General features: G+C 41.3%; 1 protein-coding gene across 5 annotated transcripts in view; it reads right to left on the bottom strand.

Annotated features, from left to right (window-relative positions):
• The window catches only part of SMYD3 (SET and MYND domain containing 3), a 770,036-nt gene that overhangs the window by 154,751 nt on the left and 589,317 nt on the right, over positions 1-25,968 (bottom strand). For 4 of the 5 annotated variants that reach the window (XM_027976324.3, XM_060396390.1, XM_042257173.2 and 1 more), the window contains 3 exons: positions 13,100-13,167; positions 11,472-11,574; positions 1,970-2,080 (listed from right to left, as the gene is read on the bottom strand). In XM_027976324.3, the coding sequence (XP_027832125.2) occupies positions 1,970-2,080; positions 11,472-11,574; positions 13,100-13,167 (282 nt within the window). Of the gene's footprint in view, positions 1-1,969; positions 2,081-11,471; positions 11,575-13,099; positions 13,168-19,119; positions 19,141-25,968 lie in introns of those variants that run through there. The other variant, XM_060396391.1, reaches the window with a different exon arrangement.

The following is a 25,968-nucleotide window of genomic DNA, read 5'->3' as shown; positions in this document are numbered from 1 at the left end:
GTTTCCCTTTTTTCTTTGCCTTTTATCGCCCCTTGTTTTTCCTGTATAGAGCTTGGATGCAATGACTGGGGCTTGAGGGCAGCAATCATCCTGGGGCCATGAAGACAAAAGCTTATGCTAGGGCTGTCTAAGGAGGAAGACAGAAGGATTCTGGGTCTGTGATGAGACCTACCAGTAGCTGCTCTCATGTTGGGCTGCTTCTCTAGAATTATTGAGAAAAACATATTACACTTACTAAAGCCCATTTTCTTTGGGTTATCTGTTATTTGTAGCTAAACTCTTTCCTATTATTTCAGCCCATATTTCAACTATAACAATAAGCCAAAAGTGAACATGACCTGAGTTTTAATCAAATAATCACTCAAAAAAACAACAGAGGGTCTGCCATATAGATGGCATGTGGGCTTGCATGCACAGTCATTAAGTCATGTCCGACTCCTTGAGATGCCATGGACTAGCCCACCAGGATCCTCAGTCCATAGCATTTTCAGGCAAGAATACTGGAGTGGGTTGCCATGCCCTTCTCCAAACTGGCAGGTAAGAGGCACTAAGTGCAACAGCCTTCCCATCTCCAACCAAGGATGCTGATGGGATGCTAGCTTGCTCCCAGCCATTCCAGGTTAAACTCTGAGGAGGAATTCCAGGGGATCTCTGATTTCTGGAATGCTTGTGAATGGCAAACCATAAACACTAAATTAGACTGAAGCTTGGGGAGCTATCAGCAATGAATCCAACTTTTCCCATTCCATTCATTTATTTCTATAATCTATGCTTTTTTTTAAACTAATACTTTTTTTTTTTTTACTATATGATGGGCATGGTTATGGCAAATTAAAGTATCAGACTGATCAAATTAATCAGAGTGTTTTCATTAATTCAAGATGGTGTTTCATTCAGAAGATACATCCTATTTAGCAAAACTTACCATTAACTGTTTTTTTAATTGGAGGATAACTGTTTTATGATACTGTATTGGTTTCTTCCATACAACAACATGAATCAACCATAGGTACACATATGCCCCCTGCTTCTTGAACCTTTCTCTCTATAAGCTATTTTTAATGAAAAACCAATCATGACCATTGACTTCTGCACCTTTAGAATGAGCTTATGGTCTCTTCTCATGGAGTGACAGCAGCTACCTTTCTCCCCTGATGTGGGCACCAGAAGCCACAGGTAGTTGTCACACAGTGGAAGGAGCACTAGGTTTATCCAAAGATTGGTGTTTGAGACTTGGCGCTACCACTTTCCCTTCATCCTATCCCACAGGCACAGCTCTGAACCTTTCCGAGTTCTGTTTCCTAATTTATGAGTCTTAAATTCAAATGAGATAATGATTACAAAAGAAATCCAACAAATATAAAACACTCGACAAAAGTAAGAGTTCATTAGACAACGTGGCTGTGTGCAAACTAACAGTAAATAGGTTCGGTGTCAGGAAAATATATGAGTAATATGAGAAAAGTTTATTTATTATCTTTACGGCATTTATTTTGACTCTTCATTTCTCAGAAAGTAAAAGTTGCTGGATAAGGAATCTCCATCTGATGAAGTATTGCAGCAGAAAGGGTTATAGGAGGAACTTTAAAGAAATAAAAACTAGATAAAACTTGGTGTATTTACTACTGAGCAATAACTGTTACCACTCATATCTTAATTAGCCTTCTTGCTATAGGCTCTAATAGCACTCTGGCCTCCAACATCTTTTCAATTACATGTTTTATACCCATATTCCTTCTAGACTCCATAGATTGTTACCTGAGATTAAACTGCTTGTTGCCTGGTGGTTGGTAAGAGTTCCAGGAAATAAAATATATGCGGTGCAATGAGTTATTTTATTTACCTTTGTTTCCTAGTATGCACTGAGAGTCATTTACTTTTGGGTTAATGGGAAATAAAAGCAGAGTTCTCTGCAAAATCATGGGGATATTGCCTGGGTGGTGTTTCAAGCTGGTTGCATACCACATACCTTGTCCTGGGTTTGACATCGGAAACAGTCACAGTCAAAGCAGTACTGGTCCCTCAGCTGCTTCCTGCGCTCCTCGCTGGTCATCAGCATATCCAGGTAGCAGATGGTGAGCTGCGGAGGCCAGACAGAGGGAGGCGTCACATGGCTGCTGTGCCCACCTTCTTTAACAAACGGCTATTACTTCAAGTTGTTAAAATAAAACGTGTTTTAGTTACATACCAGAAAGTGTGAGGAGATGCTTCTTACAGTCTCTCCACTCAAATAATCACATGTAAAATTTTTTAAGGCATTACCTTCCAGTCTTTGTTAGGTATATCATGCATTTAATATTTTAAAGGACTGGGCTCATCAACTCTATGTACTTTTGCACATTTTATTCACTAAACAGAAAATATCCAGAGCTGTTTATGTTTGGTATTAGTAAGTTTTGGTGATACTTTCTGTAACCACTGGCAATCAGAGAAGCCATATTAATCCTGGCAATCAAATGGATAGCAGATTATGTAGCCAGATCGCTCTTAAATCCTACTCAATTCTATAGCTGTTTCATGGAACTTAGGCTCAACCAGATTTGGACTGTTGGAAATGAGGAGACAGTTCTTTCACTTGTGAGGATTTAAAAAGATGGAACACTTTCCAGATAGGGAGAATTTAATGTCAGGATGCGATCACTGATGAAGGTAACTAACTTGACTTCCTTGAACCCTTTTAATTATAATAACTATGCCCTGCCTTGAGTTTTAAGACAGATTTTTCACTCTCCTCTTTCACCCTCATCAACATTCAAAATGCTAAGATTATGGCATCTGGTTCCATCACTTCATGGCAGATAGAAGAGGGGAAAGTGCAACCAGTGACGGATTTTATTTTCTTGGGCTTCAAAATCACTGAGGACAGTGACTGCAGCCATGAAATTAAGAGACACTTGCTCCTTGAAAGGAAAGCTATGACAAACCCAGATAGTGCATTAAAAAACAAAGACATTACTTTCATACAGTGAAAGCTATGGTTTTTCCAGTAGTTATGTACAGATGTGAGTTGGACCATAAAGAAGGCTGAGTGCCAAGAACTGATGCTTTCGAATTGTGGTGCTGGAGAAGACTCTTGAGAGTCCCCTGAACAGCAAGGAGATCAAACCAGTCAATGCTAAAGGAAATCAACCCTGAATATTCATTGGAAGGACTGATGCTGAAGTTGAAGCTCCAACATTTTGGCCACCTGATGTAAAGAGTTGACTCACTGGAAAAGACCCTGATGCTGGGGAAGACGGAAGGCAAAAGGAGAAGAGGGCAGCAGAGGAGGAAATGGTTAGATAGCATCACCGACTCAATGGACATGAATTTGAGCAAACTCCAGGAGACAGCGAAGGACAGGGAAGCCTGGCGTGCCATTGTGCATGGGGTTGCAAAGAGTTGGACACGACTTAGCAACTGAACAACAACATGCCTTGCACTGAATAGTGAAAGACCACAGGTGAGAGGGCACACTTGAGGGACTTTCCAGGTTTCTCTCTAGCCCTAGGTTTTCATTTCAAGATGCAGGTCTTTATGTAACATCAAGATGTTTAAACATTTCTTAGATCTCCTATCTACTGAAAGTATAATTCAAAACATACAAAATGGAACTCCAGATTTCCACAACCTTTCCCTCACAGCTGGAACATTCCTAGTCTCAGTTGACATTAATTCATCTTTTGTGTTATCCAAGTGGAGACCTTGAGGTCACCGCTGATTTCCCTTGCTTTCACTTTTCCCACTGAATCCACTAGGAAAGTCTGTGGGCTCATCCATAGAAATACATCCAGAACCACTCATGTTCTACCTTTTCCTCTTATTCCATCCTTGTCTGAGCCATCATCATCTCTTGCCTGTAATATGCAAGTCTCACCAGGCATCCCTGCTTCTCCCCTGAGCTGCCTGCACTCCATCCTCTAAACCAGAGTGATTCACTTAAAAGGTCAGTTGGATCAGATCTTTCCTCTCTTCTAAATGTTCCAACGGGTCCTCCTTTAGCTTGGAGCAAAAGCCAAGTCCTTACAAGGGATTCTCATAACACGACTCAAAGTGTGGTTCTACAGCGTGGATTACAGGTCTATGTTGAAGTGAGTACAGAAATGCAAAGGAAACATTTAGAAATTTTTACATCAGTCTGGTAAGAGAAATTTTATGTGGCTCTAATAATAAAATATTAGGCTCTTATTTTAAGTTCACTTTTCTAGTAATTCGTTTTCATTAAATCTTATAAAACTATCAGCTGACCATGGATTAAGGAAAAAAATAATAAAGAAACTGGTCCTTCATCCCAGGTAGTGAGGGCAGCAGTGGCTTCATAAAGGTCTGTTCCCATCTCCTCTCCCCTCCTGGCTGTTTCAGGCAGCGCAGCCCCACCAGGGTTTCACACACACACCTGCTTCAAGGCCTGCACATGGGAGCTTCCTCTGCCCTTCCCCCAGATCTACTATGGTGACCTCCCTCAGCTCCTTCGAGTTTCCATTAAAACCGACTTTCTCACTGAAGTCTAACCTTACTACCCCATTTATCTGGCTGCTCCAGGTCTTCAGCTGCAGCACGCAGGATCTTTAGTTGTGGCATGTGGGATAGAGTCCCCTGACCCAGGGCCCGCTTCCACTGGGAGCTCAGAGTCTCAGCCACTGGACCATGAAAGAAGTCCCCTTACAACCTTATTTAAAATAACAGCTTGACTCCCCCCTCACCCAAGGACTCTTAGTGTCCTCATCCTCTTCTAGTTTTCCTTTTTCTGTACCAGATCAGCTAGTGACACACTGCATAAATTATTTCTTTATTTGCTTTTATGTGTAGAAGTAATTAAGGGGGGTTGCCCTTTCACTTTTCACTTTCACGCATTGGAGAAGGAAATGGCAACCCACTCCAGGGTTCTTGCCTGGAGAATCCGAGGGAGAGGGGAGCCTGATGGGCTGCCATCTATGGGGTCACACAAAGTCGGACACGACTGAAGCGACTTAGCAGCAGCAGCACCTGTGTGGTGGGGGAAGAAGTGGATAGCAAAGAAGGAGGAGGCAGGATTATCCACTGAGGGAGATGACAAACACTCCCTAGAGTGGAACATGCCATGTGGCTTTCTGAGACTTAAAAGAAAGCATCTCCTGTCTACAAAGCCTGATCTTTCCTGTCTGACAGCATGGTAGGGCAGGGGAGGCCATACCCCGACAGAAAACATGGCTTCGGGAGGCCTTGTTAAAGCGGTCAGTGGGGAAGAACGTCAAGTTCACCCTGGCCATCACCAGGGTGACAGAAGTCACAGCCTCAGCTGGCTGGCCCTCTATAAACCCTTCCCATGTGAGGCGGCTATAACATGCTGCTCCACAAGCAGAAAACAAGAGTGCCTGTCCTTAAGGAATGCACACTGATGTTACTGAATATCTACGATGTGCTGGGCACTCACCAGTGAAAACCAGCCTAGATCCATTTGGGAATTGCACCCACGTCTATTGATTCAGGCTGACACTCTTTTTACAGTAGCACGGCTCATGCCTCTGCTGGGGTGCTGGGTGGGGAAGAGGCTGGGGAGTAGAAATGCATCATGCGGGGTCTTCCATTGCAGCACACGGACCCTCTAGCTGTGTCGTGCTGGCACCAGAGTGAGTAGCCTCAGTGGTTGCGGCACATGGGCTTAGTTGCCTGTGGCATGTAGGATCTTTCCAGATGAGGGACTGAACCCATGTCCTGTGCACTGGCAGGCAGGTTATCGGAAAAGTCCCTACAACTCTAGTTCTCCATCCAGCCCAATGGCTCTTAGTCATCAGCCCCAAATATCAGGATTAACCAGTAGCAGTTATTGGGTGATTCCAACGTGCCCAGGGTGAAACCAACAAAACTAGGGCCTGTCTCACCAGAGAAATATGTTTGACAAACCTGAGTTTATTACAAGGGCCAAAACTCATGAGTGATCATGCCAGCCAGAGAATGGGCAGCAGGAGGCCAGTTATTTCACTTAACCCCAATAGAGAGACTCCTACGGCCTCCCTCAGTATCCTGTAACTGCCTGGAACCATTACCTAGACTGTGTAATGATCTTCCAGCTGGCCTCCCTGCTGGCTTTAGCCTATAGTACATCTTCTAAATTGCTTTAAGGGAGATCTTCCTAAAGTTCACATTTGATCACGTCATTTGTCTACTACACAAAGTTCTGATGGTTCCTCCTTGAATAGAGGATGAGGGTACACAAGGCTTCCCAAGCTGATTTTCTGTCTGCCTTTATAACCTCAAAATCCGCCCCATACCCTTTGGCAGTTTAGTTGCTCAGTCACGTCTGACTCCTGCAATCCCATGGACTGTAGGCCCCCCAGGCTCCTCTGTCCATGGGATTTCCTAGGCAAGAATACTGGAGTGGGTTGCCATTTCCTTCTCCAGGGGATCTTCCCAACCCAGGTTTAGAACCTGGGTCTTCTGCATTGCAGGCGGATTCTTTACCCTGCCCACTACCATCTTCCATAATTATGTATATCCAACATAACTATGTTGAAACAGTGTACACCATGCAATGTGTATGGTGTTGACCTTCACCGGCCAATGAATGCCCTTTCACCCATTCTCAGTCTGTTCAGAACTCTCTCCTCCTTCAGGCATGGCTCAAACAGGACTCCTCCAATGAAGAATGCCCCACACTTCTCCTTGGGCCTCTTTCACACCAGTGAAGTTTGCAAAATACACTATCAAAACTGAAGGTCTCAACAGTGAAAACATTTTTATCCATAATTTTTTGGAAAAAAAATCCAAAATACTAACTAGTGATGACAGCTAAATCATTCTATCAACCAGAGCTAAAAACCTTTATCAAAGACTCACTGACTCACCAGTTTTAATGGAGATTCTGCTCACTCAGTATAGGGCTCATTTAGTGGGAAAATATATCTGAAACTTTGCCATTGAGCAGTGGATGTTTTAATGGCAAAGAACAGGATCACATTAAAATATTAATGCTACTGACCGCAGCTTTGCCATTTTAGTGCAGCTCTTATGGAAAATGCAGTATATCATTCCCAACATTAGAGTAATATCCTGAAAGATATTTGCTGGATATTTAATTTGTTGCTTACTTGAAAATTTCAAGGCAAAATGAATCCCTTTTACATGAAGCCCATCTTCTCATTATGTATTTCTGAGTGGATAATAAGATCAAATTAAAATTAGACTCTGTTTTCATTTCTCAAATTATACTGTCACAATTATAAATTTTTCTAATACTGGCTCTGAATTGAAAATAGACTTTGAAAAATCCTTCCTCTCTTGGAGTAGGATTGACATATACACACCACCATGTATAAAACAGCTCGTGGGAAGCTGCTATATAACACAGGAAGCTCAGCTCGGTGCTCTGCGATGACCTAGAGGGGGGATGGGGGCGGTTAAGAGCAAGGGTGTAGATACACACACACACACACACACACACACATATGGCTAATTCACCTTGTTGTATAGCAGAAACTAACACAAAACTGTAAAGCAATTGTGTGTGTGTGTGTGTGTGTGTGTGTTCAGTCATGTTCGACTCTTTCTGACCCCATGGACTGTAGCCCACCAGGCTCCTCTGTCCGTGGGATTTCACAGGCAAGAATACTGGAGTGGGTTGCCATTTCCTTGTCTGTAAAGCAATTATACTTCAATAAAAATAAATAAATAAAATCTTTTTAAAAGAAAAAGAAAAATCCTTCCTCTCTTTAAAATCAAACTTAAATGCTAATCATGTCTCTGGTCTTTGCCACAACCTTGTAGCCAGTTTTCAAATTCTGCTAATTCTCAGTTCAGTCAGTTCAGTCACTCAGTTGTGTCTGACTCTTTGCGACCTCATGGACTGTAGCACACCAGGCTTTCCTGTCCATCATCAACTCCTGGAGCTTGTTCAAACCCATGTTCATCAAGTCGGTGATGCCATCCGGCCATCTCATCCTCTGTCGTCCCCTTCTCCTCCTGCCTTCAATCTTTCCCAGTATCAGAGTCTTTTCCAATGAGTCAGTTCTTCCCATCAGGTGGCCAAAGCATTGGAGCTTCAGCTTCAGCATCAGTCCTTCCAAGTCAGGGTCAGTTTCCTTTAGGATTGACTGGTTTGATCTCCTTGCAGTCTAAGGGACTCTCCAGAGTCTTCTCCAGCACCAAAGTTCAAAGGCATCAATTCTTCAGCATTCAGCTTTCTTTATGGTCCAGCTCTCACATCCATACATGACTACTGGAAAAACCATAGCTTTGACTAGACGGACCTTTGTTGGCAAAGTAATGTCTCTGCTTTTGAATATGTTGTCTAGGTTGGTCACAGCTCTTCTTCCACAGAGCAAGTGTCTTTTACTTTCATGGCTGCAGTCACCATCTGCAGTGATTTTGGAACCAAGGAAAAAGGCTGTCACTGTTTCCATTGTTTCCCCATCTAATTGCCACAAAGTGATGGGACCAGATGCCATGATCTTCGTTTTTTGAATGTTGAATTTTAAGCCAACTTTTTCACTTGCCTCTTTCACTTTCATCAAGGGGCTCCTCAGTTCCTCTTCACTTTCTGTCATAAGGGTGGTATCATCTGCATATCTGGGGTTATTGATATTTCTCCTGGCAGTCTTGATTCCAGCTTGTGCTTCATCCAATCCAGCATTTTCCATGATATATTCTGCATATAAATTAAATAAGTAGGGTGACAATATACAGCCTTGACATACTCCTTTCCCAATTTGGAACCAGTCCATTGTTCCATGTCCGGTTCTAACTGTTGCTTCTTGACCTGCATACAGATTTCTCAGGAGGCAGATCAGGTGGTCTGGTATTCCCATCTCTTGAAGAATTTTCCACAGTTTGTTGTGATCCACACAAACGCTTTGGTGTGGTCAATAAAGCAGAAGCAGATGTTTCTCTGGGACTCTCTTGCTTTTTCTATGATCCAGTGGATACTAAAGGAGTCACATGCATGTGTGTGAGCATGCCTGCTCAGTCACTCAGTCATGTCCGACTCTTTGACACTATGGACTGTAGCCTACCGGGTACTCTGTCCATGGGATTCTCCAGACAAGAATACCAGAGTAGGTTGCCATTTTCTACTCTAGCGGATCTTCCCAACCCACAGATTAAACCCATGTCTCAAACCCTGCATTGGTAGGGGAATTCTTTACCACTGAGCCACCTGAGAAGACCTAAGGAGACACAGCAAGACACAACTGCCCGTGCTCATGAAGCTCGTTGCCGAATGAAGTCACTAAAAGAGCCAGGATAAATGCCAAAGAAATATTAATAACCACTCTAAGAGAGGTCTCAGAGAAAAGAATCTTATAATTTGAGAAATCAGGAAACGTTTTATAGAAGAGATGATATTTGAGGGGTAAATAACATTAAGAAGGTAGAAATGCTGGGAAGACAGAGCCAGTGAACAGAGAAACTGTATAATGGTAGGAAAACATTTATTTTCTGAACAAACTGGTATAAAAAGTACTTATGGGGACAATTCTCTCTGTTGAGAAGCCGTTTTGATAGGGACTGTAGGGGGAGATATCTGAGTCTACAGGGCAGATGCCGAGCAGAAAACTACTTTGTGTGAGGCAAGAAGAAGGATTTGCTTGTTGCTTCAGAGATGGAAAGTAAAGGAAATGAAATAAGCACTAAAAGACGGTGTTTTTCAACTAAATGAAAACTAACCAAGGAGAATAATTGGCAGCCAAGCCTAGAAAACAAGATATGAAGAAATTTGTTGTTTCTGAGAAGTCCAGTTGTTTCTCATAGTTCTCCTGTTTGCTTGTCAAGTTACCTATTTTTTTTAAATTTAATAAAACAACAACAACATTATCAAAAGGCAGCCATTGCTCAGCTCCCAAACTAATGTTGTTGAAAATGGACAGCAGTCCCCTTCTTCCCTGGCTTGAAGTCACATATGGTCTAAGGAAAAAAAATCTAAATTCCACATATTGTTGACAGATATCCCCATGTACCTACTACACCAATCCTAAACACTGGAAATTCAATTAAGTGGCTGATAAGAGACAGCTTATTCAGTCGCAACTCAGTTTGGAGGCAGTCTTATCAAAGCCAAATCCCTGTCTACATAAAATATGGTACCTCTGAGTTTAGGTTTTATTGGCTGAATGCTGCATAAATGCAATAAAAGCTTATGATAGTCTGTTTTCCTTGCAGTAAATATCCACTTTAGCAAATTGGAAGGTAGAGGGAAACTGGGTTCTAAAAAGCATAAATATCTATAACCCAGAATTCAGAGTAGGCACTGTGCAAACTCTGTCAGGCTTGGGTTCAACAGTGCTGGAGTAGCCCATCCACAGCTGTCTTATGAGTCTTTGGACTTCTGAGAAGGGTCCTCATCAAAAGAGGCTGGCTGGGCAGCCTGCAGAACTGGAAAGGTCAAGGCCAGTTCAGTGCTGGAGGTCATACTTCCTGTCCTCTATTCCCTTCACATCTTTGATTGGACAGTTACTCTGAGAAGCTGACGCTGATAGGTTTGTAAAGGCCCAATGGCAACCTGAAAGAATATAAACCTGTTTGCTTTCTTAACACAAAGGTAAAAATGAATCATCCTTGAAATGTAATTAACGGCCTTGGGAGTAAGTAAACCCTTGAGATCTCTCACAAGCTTGGGCTGACCTCTCTGACTACAAAAGGATGACCACTTGCAGAGATGCAAGAGGCCGATGGACTGTCATATGCACAAAACACACACACTATCACACACACATACACGTCTCTCCCACACACATATGGTAGGAACTTTTCATCATCCAGGAAAATGATGATTAAAAAAAAAAAGTTAGCCCACCTATATCTGGAAGTAATGATGGTTAAATTAGTCTCTGGGCAGAGGTATTCTTTTTTAGTTAATTTTTTATTGGAGTATAGTGGCTTCCCCGGTGGTTCAAATAGTAAAGAATCTGCCTGCAATATGGGAGACCTAGGTTCAATCCCTGAGTTGGAAGGATCCTCTGGAGGAGGGCATGGCAACCTACTCCAGTATTCTTGCCTGGAGAATCCCTCCAGACAGAGGAGCCTGGTGGGCTACAGGCCATGGGGTTGCAAAGAGTCAGACATGACTGAGCAACTAAGCACAGCACGGCACATAGTTGCTTACAATGTTGTGTTAAATTCTTCTGTACAGCAAAATGAATCAGTTGTAGGTATACGTATGTACAGCTGATTTGTTTTGGACTGTCTTCTCATTCAGGTCACCGTAGTGCATCAATGGATGAATGGATAAAAGGGATTTGATATTTACATACAATGAATATTATTCAGCCACGTAAAGGAATGAAATGGGGTCATTTAGAGAGACATGGATGGACCAAGAGAATGTCATACAGACTGAAGTAAGTCAGAAAGAGAAAACAAAATATCGTATATTAACACATATATGTGGGTAGAGGTATGTGTGTGTATATATGTATATATATATATTTTCTTCAGCAGAAAGACAATGAAAAGCTGCCCTTCAGGCACAACTGGTTTTAAAGGAAAAAGAGGCCAGCCAGTGGGAAACATGGGTTCCTTACCTCCTCTCCCGCCTCAACGTCTCGGACTGCACGCAGCAAGAGGTGGGGCCCGTTGAACACAATCGAACAGTTGGGGTCACAGCTGTGATTGAGCAAAGACATACTGGAGAAGAGAAAAAAAAAAGGAGAATACTGTGGCTCAGTAGACAGAATCAAACATCTATATTTAACAACTATAATGGAAAAAGACACTTTAATTTAGGGGTGGAGGGACGGGTAGGGTTGACAGTGTACCAGGGATTGAGTCCTCTGGGGGCACTAACCTGCTTCCCATGAAGTGAAAGGCTCCCTGGGTGAAAGCTCATTAGGGAAGTTTGTCAATAAACTTTAGGGGATGGGGAGGTGGCTCACTAGGTACCAGCTACTAAGGCGACCCAACATGAAGATGGGGGAAAACAAACTGCCTTGCAAAGGAAAAATTTCTGAGGAAAAGGGATACCTTATTTACTTCTGAGGTAAGTAGGAAGTAGCCAAAATACCCCTGAACTTCCCACTCAGGATCACATTTGTTGAACTCCTTCGGTGGAACTGTCAACTTCACTAGAACACATGCAACCATGTCGCAGAATAATTAGAAGTACTTCCTCTTCAACAGAATGTTGAGATTATCTCACTACCAAAACCCTCATGCATTCCAGGCCGTGGCCAAGCCATTTCATTACCTTGGAGGAATACCTTTTACTTTTGGGGAAGGGAATGTATTTAAGCTGCCACCACATTTGATAATAATTAGAAATAACTCTAAGTGGGTATTCACTATGTAGAAAGCACCTTCTTAGCACACGATCATGTTGATCAAATTTCATCACCACAATAATCTTACGAGAGTCATTTATTGCTCCACACCACAGACCTGTGGTTTATAACACATGAGAAATAAGAAGCTGACTTCTCAGATTCACAGTTAATTATAAGAAAAGACCCTCTTTGTATCTGGACACTAATAGTCTGAAAACAAAATGAAACTCAGAGTGCTCGTCAAAGGAGAATCTAGCAGCTGAGCAATACAGATCACCTGGGTGAGAGCTGGAGAGAGCTCTTTGGGAGACCAGAGCCTACGAGGGTTCCACCTCGTGGAGCACTGGGGTTCAGAGGAGGCTGAGCCAAAAGACAAAATGGACCCAACTGGTGCATTACAGCATGTCTGGTATAATAATCATCTGATCAGCCCAGAAGGCTAGGAATAAGATCAGGGCAGGGTGGTTTACTAGCACTCGCAACCCCTAACTTTTTCTTAATGTTGGGGTGGTTTTTTTTTTTCTTTTTGGTCATGCCCTATAGCATGTGGGATCCTAGTTCCCTGACCAGTGATCAAACCCACACCCTCTCTGCTGGAAGCACACAGCCTTAACCACTGGACCACAGGGTAGCCCTCAACACAATTCCCAACAAGAATTTAGGTCTGAGGTCTGCCTCTCCATTAATAGCATAGAATATAATGTGGGGTTATAACACTGTTTTCTTTAAACTTCACATTTTTCATTTTTCTTGTAATTTATCATTAAGTTTCAAGCTTAGCTCTCAAACCAGCTGCATGTAATAGCCTTTCTAACTACTTTTAAAAGGTTGGAGAGCTGGGTGGGAATTAAAGAGGCTTCTTCCAGTAAATGAAATAGCATCCACCCTACCTAGGATACAGGCCAACACCAACTTCCTGCATCTCCGCATTACAGATGGTGAAAGAGTTGCAGATCACCTGTAAAAACAAGAGGGGAACAGTCAGGATTACCTGTCACCTAAGAAACCTCATAGGCAAAAGAACACGAATTGTCGAAATAAAATGCAAGAGCCTTTTAGTAGCTGCTTTGGAAAGACTCAAGCCAAACATGGATACTCTTCCATTTGTAAAAGAACAGGTCTGGGACATATTTTCCTTAAGTTTGAGAACTGATGACATATGGATAATCTTTAAAAACAATATTTTTCTGTCAGTATCATGGTGACACAATAAAAAGGTCATGATATGATGCATGAAAATCTAAATAGTATGTAGTGTATAAAGAAGGCTGAGTGCTGAAGAATTGATGCTTTTGAATCGTGGTGCTGGAGAAGACTCTTGAGAGGCCCTTGGACTGCAAGGAGATCAAGCCAGTCAATCCTAAAGGAAATCAACCTGAATAGTCATTGGAAGGACTGATGCTGAAGCTCCAATACTTTGGCCACCTGATTTGAAGAGCTGACTCACTGAAAAAGACCCTGATGCTGGGAAAGAATGAAGGCAGGAGGAGAATGGGTGACAGAGGATGAGATGGTTGGATGGCGTCACCAATTCATTGGACATAAGTTTGAGGAAACTCTGGGAGATAGTGAAAGACAGGGAAGCCTGGTGTGCTGCAGCCCATGGGGTCACAAGGAGCTGGACACAATTTAGTGACTGAACAACTATGCAGTGTGTGATCCTGTTCTTTAAATATACACACAGACAGACATATGTATATTTTATATATAAAAATATATATATAATTTGTATACATTAAAAAAAGAACTTACCACCACCACCACCACCACCACAACAAAATCCTCAGGCTTAAACCACCACAATCTAATCCTTTCCATCAAGTATTCAAAATTCAGAATGCAAATAATCTATTTACTGAGAACCAGAGTCTCACCATGCTAGATTTTTCACGCAAACAAACTGCCTACAGTTTCTGAATGTCACTGTGTATCTGGGGAGTAACAGCAACTTGTCTTTTATTCCTACAAAGGGTGAAGTACATCCTGAGTAAGTCTGCGATCCAAGCTGATGACCAACCATATGAGCACAAGAAGTAATTCAATCAGGCTATGTACAGCACTGACTTGGCACATGGAACCCCACACTGAGTGTACAGCATGGTCCTATATCCTATGAGGCGATGGGGCAAAAGAAATAAAAGATATAATCACTGCACTTGGGGAACTGAAAACCTACGGAAGGGCATGTAGAACCACGGAAAGAGCAATGGACTTAGAAAATCTAGAGCCTGGCCATAAATCCTGCCTCAGGTAGGTATTAGGGATAGAACAAGAAAGAAAAAGAATTCCTGCCTTAATAGAGCTTAAGTACTAGCAGGGAAGAGATAAATATTTGATAGAAAAATGACACATGTGGATAAATGCTAAGAAAGAAATAAAGTAAAAGGGCAGAAAAAGGTGTTCAGGAAGGTTCTTTAGGACAATTAAGTTCTTAGGAACAATTAAGTTCCTTCCAGAAATCTGAACTCTGCAAATGAACATGTGTGTATCTGGGTGATGATGGTTCATGTCACAGCAAGCGCAAAGGCCCTGAGGTGGGAATGCTCCTATCTCAGGTACAAAAAAAAAAACAGCAAGAAGGCTGATATGGCCAAAGCAGAGTAGGTAAGAAGAGAGGTGAGATATGAGATCAGAGAGGTAGCTAGATCATATAGGGACTTATAGCCATGCCTGGATTTTACTGTAAATGAGACAGAAAGCCACTGTGTTTATTCTGACCAAGGATTGATTGGATCTGATTTCTGTTTTGAAAGAATCACCCTGGCTGGTCTGTAGTGAATGGCTATAGAAACTCACAACTGGAAGTAGGGGAAATAGTTAGGAGACCAAGCCAGTAGCCCAGGCAAGAGATGATGGTGGCATGGAGGTTGGTAGCTGTAGAAACTGGGAGAAGCAGGTGGTACTGCCAATGGATTGCTTATGGAGATGAAAAGAGCCAAGGATAATGTTTGAGTATGGGGCCTGAACAAGATTGCCATTGCCCTATCTGTGAAGAAGACTGTGAAAGGAGCCAGGGTTGGTTACTGGAGTTGGGAGGAAGTCCAGTGGCTTTGTTTTAGCGATGCTAAACTTGAAGTGACCTATTAGACATCAAGCCAAGACTAAGAATGAGCAATTGGGGTTCAGGGAACAGTTAGGGCTGGACATTGACACTCAGGACAAAACAGAACAAAACCCATCAAGAAGAAGACAGAAAAGGCCACTACAGACTTGAGATGAACCAGTGGCTACAGAGGGATCTGGTTTGTTGTTATAAAGTTTCTGCAAAGGAAAAAGCAGTGATAGGAATGTCTCTAAATCAGCTTTACGTGAAGGAACATAAAGTATGAAAAAGCATTCAGTCCTTTTAGTCTCTTTCACTGTTCCAAAGAGCTCTTAGATGAAATCTAGTGCAACCTATCATGATTTGGCATTTTTCCTCTACAATTCTGATAACACTGCAGTTTTAAGTCAGGAAATAAATTGGTGTACATATACATACTTTAGACACACACGCATTAAATTGCTGTAAGGGCATCTGTTTCATATTAAGCTGCAACAGTGTACTGCCTATACATATTTATGCATAAAATGGATGTTAAAAATACAGGACAAAAGATCCTGTACTTTGTTTTTGAAACTTCATAAATATTTTTAAATGGGTATGAATCTTTTAGGGGGAAATATACGTTAGAACATCTATTTTAAATGTGTAATCAGGACTTTACCTAAAACAATTCACCAATGAAAAGCCAGGTCAAACAAATGTAATTTACTAAGTTTTGAATCAAACCAAAATTAAAATTTTTTTCTCAACTATAAAGAAACTGAAAGGTTTTTTTTTCCAAAAGAGGCATTCTGATGGAATTTTTAAAAAGGACAAGCTAACAAGGGGAAATATCAACTTGGCTCTCTCTTACTTCAGGAAATTCTTACTGATCCCAAGACTTAGCTGACTTTTGCTTATCTCTTTAGCAGCATTTATCGTACTGAATCATTTATCCATTTACTTGGCACAACTAGATCATGAAATACTCAGAGGGCAGTGATCGAGTTTCATTCACCACTGTATCTCCCTCCCTAGCACAGTGCCTGGCACGTGGAAGACACTAAAAAACATTTTTTTCCAATAGATGGTTGCTTGGGTGTAGACCTCAGCATGCCCAGAGAGGCATTATCCAAATAGGGCATGAGAAGATGCCAGAAACAAATCAAAAGCATCCTGTGGGTGTGAAGAAGGGGATATGGATGTAATTCTGTACCATGAAAAAGAATAAGCAGAAGTTAACCTTCCATCTCTCTTGTCCTTAGGCATCCAACTTTCATATTTTCTGCTCATATTTCTTTGTCCTTTCTTTCTCTTTATTCCAGCTCACTTTTGTCTCATCCTCTTTTCTTTCAGTTCAGTGAAGGGGAAGGCGGTAGTATATATCAGAGGAGCATTAAGGACTTGTTTAATTCTCTGCTTAAAACGCCAGAGGTCCAATACACTCAGCACAAAATATGCATTTGGAAAACGAACGAACCAGTGAATAGATAAGTGATAGTCCTTCTCTTTTCCTTTCACTTCTCTTCCATCTTTTCTTTTTATTCTTTATTTTCTTCCCTCCCTGTCCTATTTTCACTATTATCCATCTGCCACCATCTCTCATTCTGTCCCACTCCACAATAAGCAGGACTGTTTTAAACTTTTATTTAACAAATTCTTAACAAGTCCCTCATTTGTATTCTGAGAGGTGTTATGTGCTAGTGTTACTGAGCTAGCAAACAAAAGGTTTAATTTTTTGCATACAACTACTTTTATTAAAAAATATTGGTTCCACTCAGTAATATGTGATTTAATAAAAGTGTTACAGGAATTCTTTTGACATATATAACTGATAGCAATGGTGGACATGAGTTAGCCCTCAGGTTTTATCATTTTTGCATGAAATAATAGGTAGATAATATTTCCATATGTGCACTACTAAAATCTGAAAAGAATTCCTCTTTATACCAAGAGATAAAAGAATGTATATGGAGCCAAAACTTAAAGTTTAAAAATTTTCCAAAATATTATCTCTATATAAAACATTTTCTTAGGAAATTAAACAGGTTAAACAATCAATGAGTAAATATTTCACACTATAGAAAAGCCTATTAATGGAATTATTTCTAAGAAAGCAATTAGGTTAAAAAAGTATTTTTTAAAAACTAAGCTTGAGTATTACTGTAAAAATATTTCCCATGACATGAAGCTAAAACATACATTTAAAGTATTTTGTAATTACTGAATGTAACATTATGTGTACTCTTTAGCCATGGAACATCTCTATTTTGTAAAAACAACAACAAAAACTAAAGTGAACTTTAAAATAGTCTATAAACCAAATTCTTAAGTCATTTTGTTCATGTTCCAGAACCTGACATTTTTGTTTTAAAAACTTCTCTGCAGCAATCAATACCACTTATTTAAATTTCAAATCTTTTGGTCAAGTTTTCTGAACTAGAAGCCTTCTATTATAGTGCCAGACAAATGAAGATGTTTGAGACACAAGGGAAAATCACCAGCATAATGGCTTTTAATGGCAAAGCTGAACAGCTATAAGAGAGCTTACCACCGATTCAGAACACAGTAATTCTACACCCTAACAGGAGAAGCCATCCACTTCCCAGCCGCCCCCACCCAGCCCAATTACGGATTTTTACAAAGAACTGAGTCTTGTGTGCAAGTAGCTTTAGCTGGTTTCTAGCCTACTTCAAAGAATGCTTTCAATTTCAAAATATATAAATTTTAAAACACATTTAAACATAAGGGAACTCAGTTTCTGAACCGAATATAAAGTGGTTTCCTCAAAGACCATCTGCATCTCCTTAAAAATGTCTCTATTTGAAGCATAAATAGAATGCTCACGACACAGGACTTTTGACACATAGAGTTTATTAATTAGAGTACCTTTTCAAAAGGAAGCTTACTGCACTTAGTTTTATTAAGCTCTGTGGACAGAAGGAAAGGAAGAAGAGTAGGCAGGTATGAAAACCAAAAGCAGGGGTTTTCATTTAAAATAACGGCCCTCCCCGCTACTCCTTGAACTAGCAATTCTCTGACTTCACAAGCAAGATAAGCATTTTAGTCAGGGAATATTATTCTCTTTCCATAGAATATGATATTTTATTGAATAGAGAATTCTTTCCAAACCTTCTCATGAGCCTTAAGAGATTAAAATCTTTATTTCTTGCTCCCTCCTATCTTCATGGCAAACGTTTATCCCTCTTTCATGACTCAAAGCAGGCCTTTCCTAATACCTCCCTCCCTCCTTTGGTCACTCGCTGACAGTCTTTTCCTAGCCTTGAAGATGAAGGTTTTGCAGTCTCCAGACCGGAAGAACAACGGGAGGAGACCAGGCTGCGGAAGAAGATTTCTCAAAAGACAAAATCATAAATTCCAGGATCCACAAGTGTTCCCCAGGCTTACAACAGTAAGGATGGTTGTGACATCTGTTTCAATTAGGATTTTTAACAATCAATATACAAGACAAGCACTGCAATGTATTTGCCCTTTATCAGGAAGTAGCTGGCGAGCCTCCGTGTTGTGTTGTGAGTGGGCTGTAAGGAGGTGGGGGCAAACCAGTCTGCTTGAGATCCCATCACTGAGCCATGTCTCTGCTGCACTGCAAGCTCCGTGGAAGTCTGACATTATAGTGTTTACTAATGTGCTACTTCATTTGCAAACCTAATGGACCACTGGTTAAAGACAGCAAGCAAGGATTGCAAGGAGGAACACAAAAATAATAATTTTATAAATAAATTATATAAATAATTCTATAAATCTGATTCAAGATGTTCCATCTAACGACTCTGATCTGGTTGAAATTCTTACATAGCACCTCCAGACATTTCTAGCGTTTAGAAAATGTTAGACAGAGAAAGTATAATGAGTACATAATCTTACTTTTAGCAGGTGACATGAACTCTATTAAAGTCTTGTGCATGCTGTGCTGAGCCGCTTCAGTCGTGCCCAACTCTGTCCACTTGCAGTATGTTATTTGTCACCTAAAACCTTCTCTCTTGCTTCATCACTTAGAACGTGAAAATTGTGAAATCTAATCTAACTGGATTCTGAAAAGTAAATGATAGTAATGACAAACATCAGGTCATAAAATCACGATACTGTCTAAGGCCAAACCAAAAATACTCATTTAAAAATCTAGACACCTATGGTCAATTAATCCACAACAAAGGAGGCAAGATTATACAAAGTCGGAAAGATAGTCTCTTCAACAAAGGGTGCTGGGCAAACTGGATGGCTACATGTAAAAAAATGAAATTAAATCATTCCTTAATACCATATACAAAAATAAGCTCAAAATGCATTAAATGCCTAAATGTTAGACTGGACACTACAAAACTCTTAAAAAAGAATATAGGAAGAACACTCTCTGATATAAATCGCAGCAATTATCTTTTTCAATCTGTCTCCTAGAATCATGGAAATAAAAACAAAAATAAACAAATAGGACCTAATTAAACTCAAAAGTTTTTGCATAGCAAAGGAAACAATAAACAAAACTAAAAGACAACCCACAGATTGGGAGAAATTATTTGCAAATGATGTGACCGACAAGGGCTTAGTCTCCAAAATTTATAAATGGCTCATGAGGATTAACTTCATCAAAACAAACAACCCATCCAAAAAGTGGGCAGAACCTAAACAGACATTTCTCCAAAGAAGATATGCAGATGGCCAAGAGGCACATGAAAACATGTTCAACATCGCTAGTTATTAGAGAAATGCAAATCAAAATTAAAATGAGATATCCCTCAGTTCAGTCACTCAGTTATGTCCGACTCTTTGTGACCCCATGGACTGCAACACCCCAAGCTTCCCTGTCCATCACCAATTACTGGAGCTTCCTCAAACTCATGGCCATTGAGTCGGTGATGCCATCCAACCATCTCATCCTCTGTTGCTCCCATTCTCCTCCTGCCTTTCAATCTTTCCAAGCGTCAGGGTCTTTTCCAGTGAGTCAGTTCTTCCCATCAGGTGGTCAAAGGATTGGAGTTGCAACTTCAGCATCAGTCCTGCCAATGAATATTCAGGACTGATTTCCTTTTGGACTGACTGGTTGGATCTCCTTGCAGTCCAAGGGACTCTCAAGAGTGTGCTACAATACCAGAGTTCAAAAGCATCATTTCTTCGGTGCTCAGCTTTCTTTATAGTCCAACTCTCACATTCATACATGACTACTGGAAAAAACATAGCTTTGACTAGATGGACCTTAGTTGGCAAAGTAATGTCTCTATTTTTTAGCATGCTCTATTTTTTTGGCCATAGTTTTTCTTCCAAGGAGCAAGCGTCTTTTAATTTCATGGCTGCAGTCACCATCTGCAGTGATTTTGGAGCCCCCCAAAATAAAGTCTGTCACTGTTTCCAATGTTTCCTCATCTAACTGCCATGAGGTGTTGAGAAAGGATGCCATGATCTGTTTTCTGAATGTTGAGTTTTAAGCCAACTTTTTCACACTCCTCTTTCAGTTTCATCAAGAGGCTCGTTAGTTCTTTTTTGCTTTCTGCCATAAGGGTGGTGTCATCTGCATATCTGAGGTTATTGATATTTCTCCCAGCAATCTTGATTCCTGCCTGTGCTTCATCCAGTCCGGCATTTGGCATGGATATCCCTCACACCAGTCAAAATGACCAGCATTAAAAAATCCACAAACAATAAATGCTGGAAAAGGCATGGAGAGAAGGGAATCCTTCTACATTGTTGGTGGGAATATATATTGGTACAGCCACTATGGAGAACAGTATGGTGGTTCCTTAAAAAACTAAAAACAGAACTACCATCAGTTCAGTTCAATTGCTCAGTCGTGTCTGACTCTTTGTGACCCCATGAATCACAGCACGCCAGGCCTCCCTGTCCATCACCATCTCCTGGAGTTCACTCAGACTCACGTCCATCGAGTCCGTGATGCCATCCAGCCATCTCATCCTCTGTCGTCCCCTTCTCCTCTTGCCCCCAATCTCTCCCAGCATCAGAGTCTTTTCCAATGACTCAACTCTTTGCATGAGGTGGCCAAAGTACTGGAGTTTCAGCTTTAGCATCATTCCTTCCAAAGAAATCCCAGGGCTGATCTCCTTCAGAATGGACTGGTTGGATCTCCTTGCAGTCCAAGGGACTCTCAAGAGTCTTCTCCAACACCACAGTTCAAAAGCATCAATTCTTCAGCGCTCAGCCTTCTTCACAGTCCAACTCTCACATACATACATGACCACAGGAAAAACCACAGCCTTGACTAGATGGACCTTAGTCGGCAAAGTAATGTCTCTGCTTTTGAATATGCTATCTAGGTTGGTCATAACTTTTCTTCCAAGGAGTGTCTTTTAATTTCATGGCTGCAGTCACCATCTGCAGTAATTTTGGAGCCCCAAAAAATAAAGTCAACCACTGTTTCCACTGTTTCCCCATCTATTTCCCATGAAGTGATGGGACCAGATGCCATGATCTTCGTTTTCTGAATGTTGAGCTTTAAGCCAACATTCCCTTTCATCAAGAGGCTTTTAGTTCCTCTTCACTTTCTGCCATAAGGGTGGTGTCATCTGCATATCTGAGGTTATTGACATTTCTCCTGGCAATCTTGATTCCACCTTGTGTTTCTTCCAGTCCAGCGTTTCTCATGATATTAGCCTGCAATTCCACTTCTGGGGGTATACTCAGAGAAAATCATACTTTGAAGAGATACATGCACTCCAGTGCATGTACATGCACTATATATATATATACATATATATATATACACACACACACACACACACACACACACACATATATATATATATAGAGAGAGAGAGAGAGAGAGTTCAGTTGGTACAAAATCTGCCTGTAATGCAGGAGACCCCTGAAATGCAGGTTCGATTCCTAGGTCGGGAAGATCCGCTGGAGGAGGGATAGGCCATCCTCTCCAGTATTCTTGGGCTTCCCTTGTGGCTCAGCTGGTAAAGAATCTATCTGCAATGCGGGAGACCTGGGTTTGATCCCTGGGTTGGGAAGATTCCCTGGAGAAGGGAAAGGTAACCCACTCCAGTATTCTTGCCTGGAGAATTCCATGAACTGTATAGTCCAGGGGGTTGCAAAGAGTCAGACACAACGGAGTGACTTTCACTTTCAGCATTAAAAAGAATGAAATAATGCTGCAGCACCATGGATGAACCTAGAGATTGTTATACTGAGTAAAGTAAGTAAGACAGAGAAGAAATATCCTATGACATCCCTTACATGGGGAACCTAAAAAGAAATGATACAAATTAATTTATTTAGAAAACAGAAACAAATTCACAGACTTAGAGAATGAACTTATGGTTGCTGGGGGGAAAGATGGCGAGAAGGGATAGTGAGGCAGTTTGGGATAGACCCATACACACTGCTCTATTTAAAATGGATAATGAGCAAAGACCTGCAGTAAAGCACAGGGAACTCTGGTCAATGTTATGTGTTAGCCTGGATGCGAGGGGAGTTCAGGGGATAATGGATATATATGGCTGAATTCCTTTGCTGTTCACCTGAAACTATCACAACATTGTTAATTGGCTATACCTCAATACAAAACATAGAGCATTAAAAAAAATGTGTTGATAAATAATGCTGTTTGGGTACAAAACTAACTTAAAGCAAATTTAACCATGCATACCACTTGTTCAATGGAAAAATTAAAAAATTGTCCTTGTGTTAAATGAATATTCATGTATGGATGTGAGTGTTGGACTATAAAGAAAGCTGAGTGCCGAAGAATTGATGCCTTTGAACTGTGGTGTTGCAGAAAATCCTTCAGAGTCCCTTGGACTGCAAGGAGATCCAACCAGTCAATCCTAAAGGAAATCAGTCCTGAATATTTATTGGAAGGAGTGATGCTGAAGCTGAAACTCTAATCCTTTGACCACCTGATGGGAAGAACTGACTCATTGGAATAGACCCTGATGCTTAGAAATATTGAAGGCAGGAGGAGAAGGGGATGACAGAGGATGAGATGGTTGGCTGGCATCACTGACTCAATGGACATGCGTTTGAGTAAGTGCCAGGGGTTGGTGATGGACAGGGAAGCCTGGCATGTCGCAGAGCCAGACACAACTGAGTCACTAAACTGAACTAAATGAATATTATTGATTTGGTAAATGTATTATTATACAACCCAGGTAATAAATAATCTTACTTAAGTAAACTACTTTATCACATCCCATATAACAATGTATTTGGAAATGTGTGCTTCTAAACCCTAGTACATTCAAGTACTGTTTCCACAACTTTAACAGTGTCTTTCACATTTCAAGCCGTGGTCACAAATAGTGTACCCTGGACATATAGAGGGCCTCCCCGGTGGCACTAGTGGTAAAGAGCCCGCCTGCCAAGGCAGGAGACATAAGAGATGCAGGTTTGATCCCTGGGTTGAGAAGATCCCCTGGAAGAGGGCATGGCAACCCACTCCAGTATTCTCGCCTGGAGAATCTCATGGACAGAAGAGCCCGGTAGGCTATAGTCTATAGGGTCACAAAGAGGTAGACACAACTGACGTGACTTCACACGCATGCACACAGACATACAGAATACTCAGCATTGACTTGCCAAGGCTAAAATCAACAGCAAGATCAGTATCATAAGTGAAGGAATAGCAGTCATAAATTTGGGCTTTCTGTTTTACATTTTCCCCAAGGTCAAACAACCCAATGTTAGCAAATGAGGATTCAAAGAATGAAGCCCCTTTAGATATCATGCTTGCTTTCTAAAATCCACCCACATTTTCATTTTTCTAAGGGCTTTACTCACAGCAGAACTTATTATATCCAACAACTGTCCTTGATAATAGAAAGCCAAACAGAAATGATATTCACAAATTTGCCCATTGTTCTTTCCCTGGGGATATTACCTGGCATTTCACCTCCTTACAAGTCATCTGATGAAAAAACCACTTACTGTAGACGTCTGTCAAGTATGTATAAAAATATAAAGTCCTGGAACATGATTTCCATTGTTTAATTTTCCTCCCACATCCTGAGGCTCAGAACTACTAGGATATTCTTAAATAATTTATTACAGGATATTGTAGGTTTCCATAGCTCTGACATAAGAGTCCTTTCTGTTAAAAATTTCATTGAGTCACGCTCCTATCCAAAAAGTTTATGACCACAGTGAATTCAACTTTTTTCCACAGAGCACACTTAAAGATTCTTTTGTTTGACCTGAATTGCAAGAAATGTTCTCTTACATGATCATTTAGTTTCATTATTCTCTTTCCATGTAAACAGAGCAAAAATCTACCCATGCGCAGTTGAGTATTCCTCACTGTAATTTTTCTGAAAGTGTGTTAGTCGCTCAGTTGTGTCCAACTCTTTGCGACTCTATGGACTATAGCCCGTCAAGCTCCTTTGTCCATGGAATTCTCCAGGCAAGAATATGGGAGTGGGCTGCTGTTTCCTTCTTCAGGTGAGCTTCTGGACCCAGGGACTGAACCCAGGTCTCCTGCATCCTAGGCAGATTTTTTACCGTCTGAGTCACCAGGGAAGCCAATTTTTCTGAGCTCCAGTGCTCCACTTCTAAATGAAGTATGCTAGGTAATGTGTGTCCCCAACTGAGCCTGAACTGGACAGAGCAGAGTATGCCTCAAATCATCTGTGTTTTTCCATCAAGTTAATGGAGAAAAAGAAAACTACAGAAAAATACTCCATGTGAAAGGGAATACTGAGCACTAACCAACTGCTTGATGTAATCCCCAAATGAAAGACAAATTCACATGTGAGCTAAGGTTACACTCGCTATGTAGAAATTAAGGTGAGTTTTCTTTCCAGGAGAAATGTTGGCAGGTGAGGGTTTATCATCCTGATCATACCTGACATCTCAGGGAATGAAACCCCAGAAGCATATATTTCACCTTAGACCAGGTGTGCAGGGCTCATCTACAAGCTGCACGAACTTGTACCAGGGTGCTTTGGGGACTAGGGTTTGGAGCCGTTTCTGGCAGGCAATGGCCACCGTTGAGGAAGCACTTCAGTGGGTCAATCCCTGTGTGGTTTTCCACGCCTACCTGATCCCTGGACACTGCCTGTTGACCCATGTGAGCAGGAGCCAGGGAAGAAAGGACCCCAGACTAGAGAGAGTCACAACTCTACTCCTGTAGTCCAGTGTATGGAATGAGGCCCTGGGATGACAGTCCCTCTCGTGATCTTTCAAGGTGCGCCCCTTTCTCTTCAGAAACACAGAGTCAAGTAAAAGAGAAGGTAAACCATGGCTTCATCCCCGCCCAACCCCCTTCTCTAAGAGGTGATCAGCCTTTCCCCTGCTTCCTCCAGCCACTCTTACAGACAGATACACAGAACAGACGGGTGGGATTTCAAAGCAAGGGCCCAAGCTGATTATTTGTCCTTTCTTCTGGTGCCATTTTAAATTAAACAGCATAATGAATACATAAATGGTACTATTCCCAGCCTCTCTTCTGGCCAAGAGCCTGAGTTGGTGACTGGATAAAATACCAACACACGCCCTGCACCACTTCGGTGGTAAGCTACAGAGATTCCTAAGGAAGGACCCCTCTCCCCATTCAGAGTTCATCAGAAAGTGACGAGGAGGGTTATCTGGAAAAGCAGACTAAATACATCTCTTCTTCTGTAACATGCATTGCTGAAAATAAAGTTTGCTAGTCTTGGCTAGGGTGTGGGACTCTGTAGTAACAAAGCAATATATTGTTGTTCAGTTACTAAGTCATGTCCGGCTCTTTGTGAACCCATAGACTGCAACACACCAGGCTTCCTTGTA

Source organism: Ovis aries, chromosome 12 (assembly GCF_016772045.2).
Source record: "Ovis aries strain OAR_USU_Benz2616 breed Rambouillet chromosome 12, ARS-UI_Ramb_v3.0, whole genome shotgun sequence".
NCBI lineage: Eukaryota > Metazoa > Chordata > Mammalia > Artiodactyla > Bovidae > Ovis > Ovis aries.
Note: the sequence above shows the minus strand (reverse complement) of the source record. Positions and strands in the feature narration are given on the sequence as shown.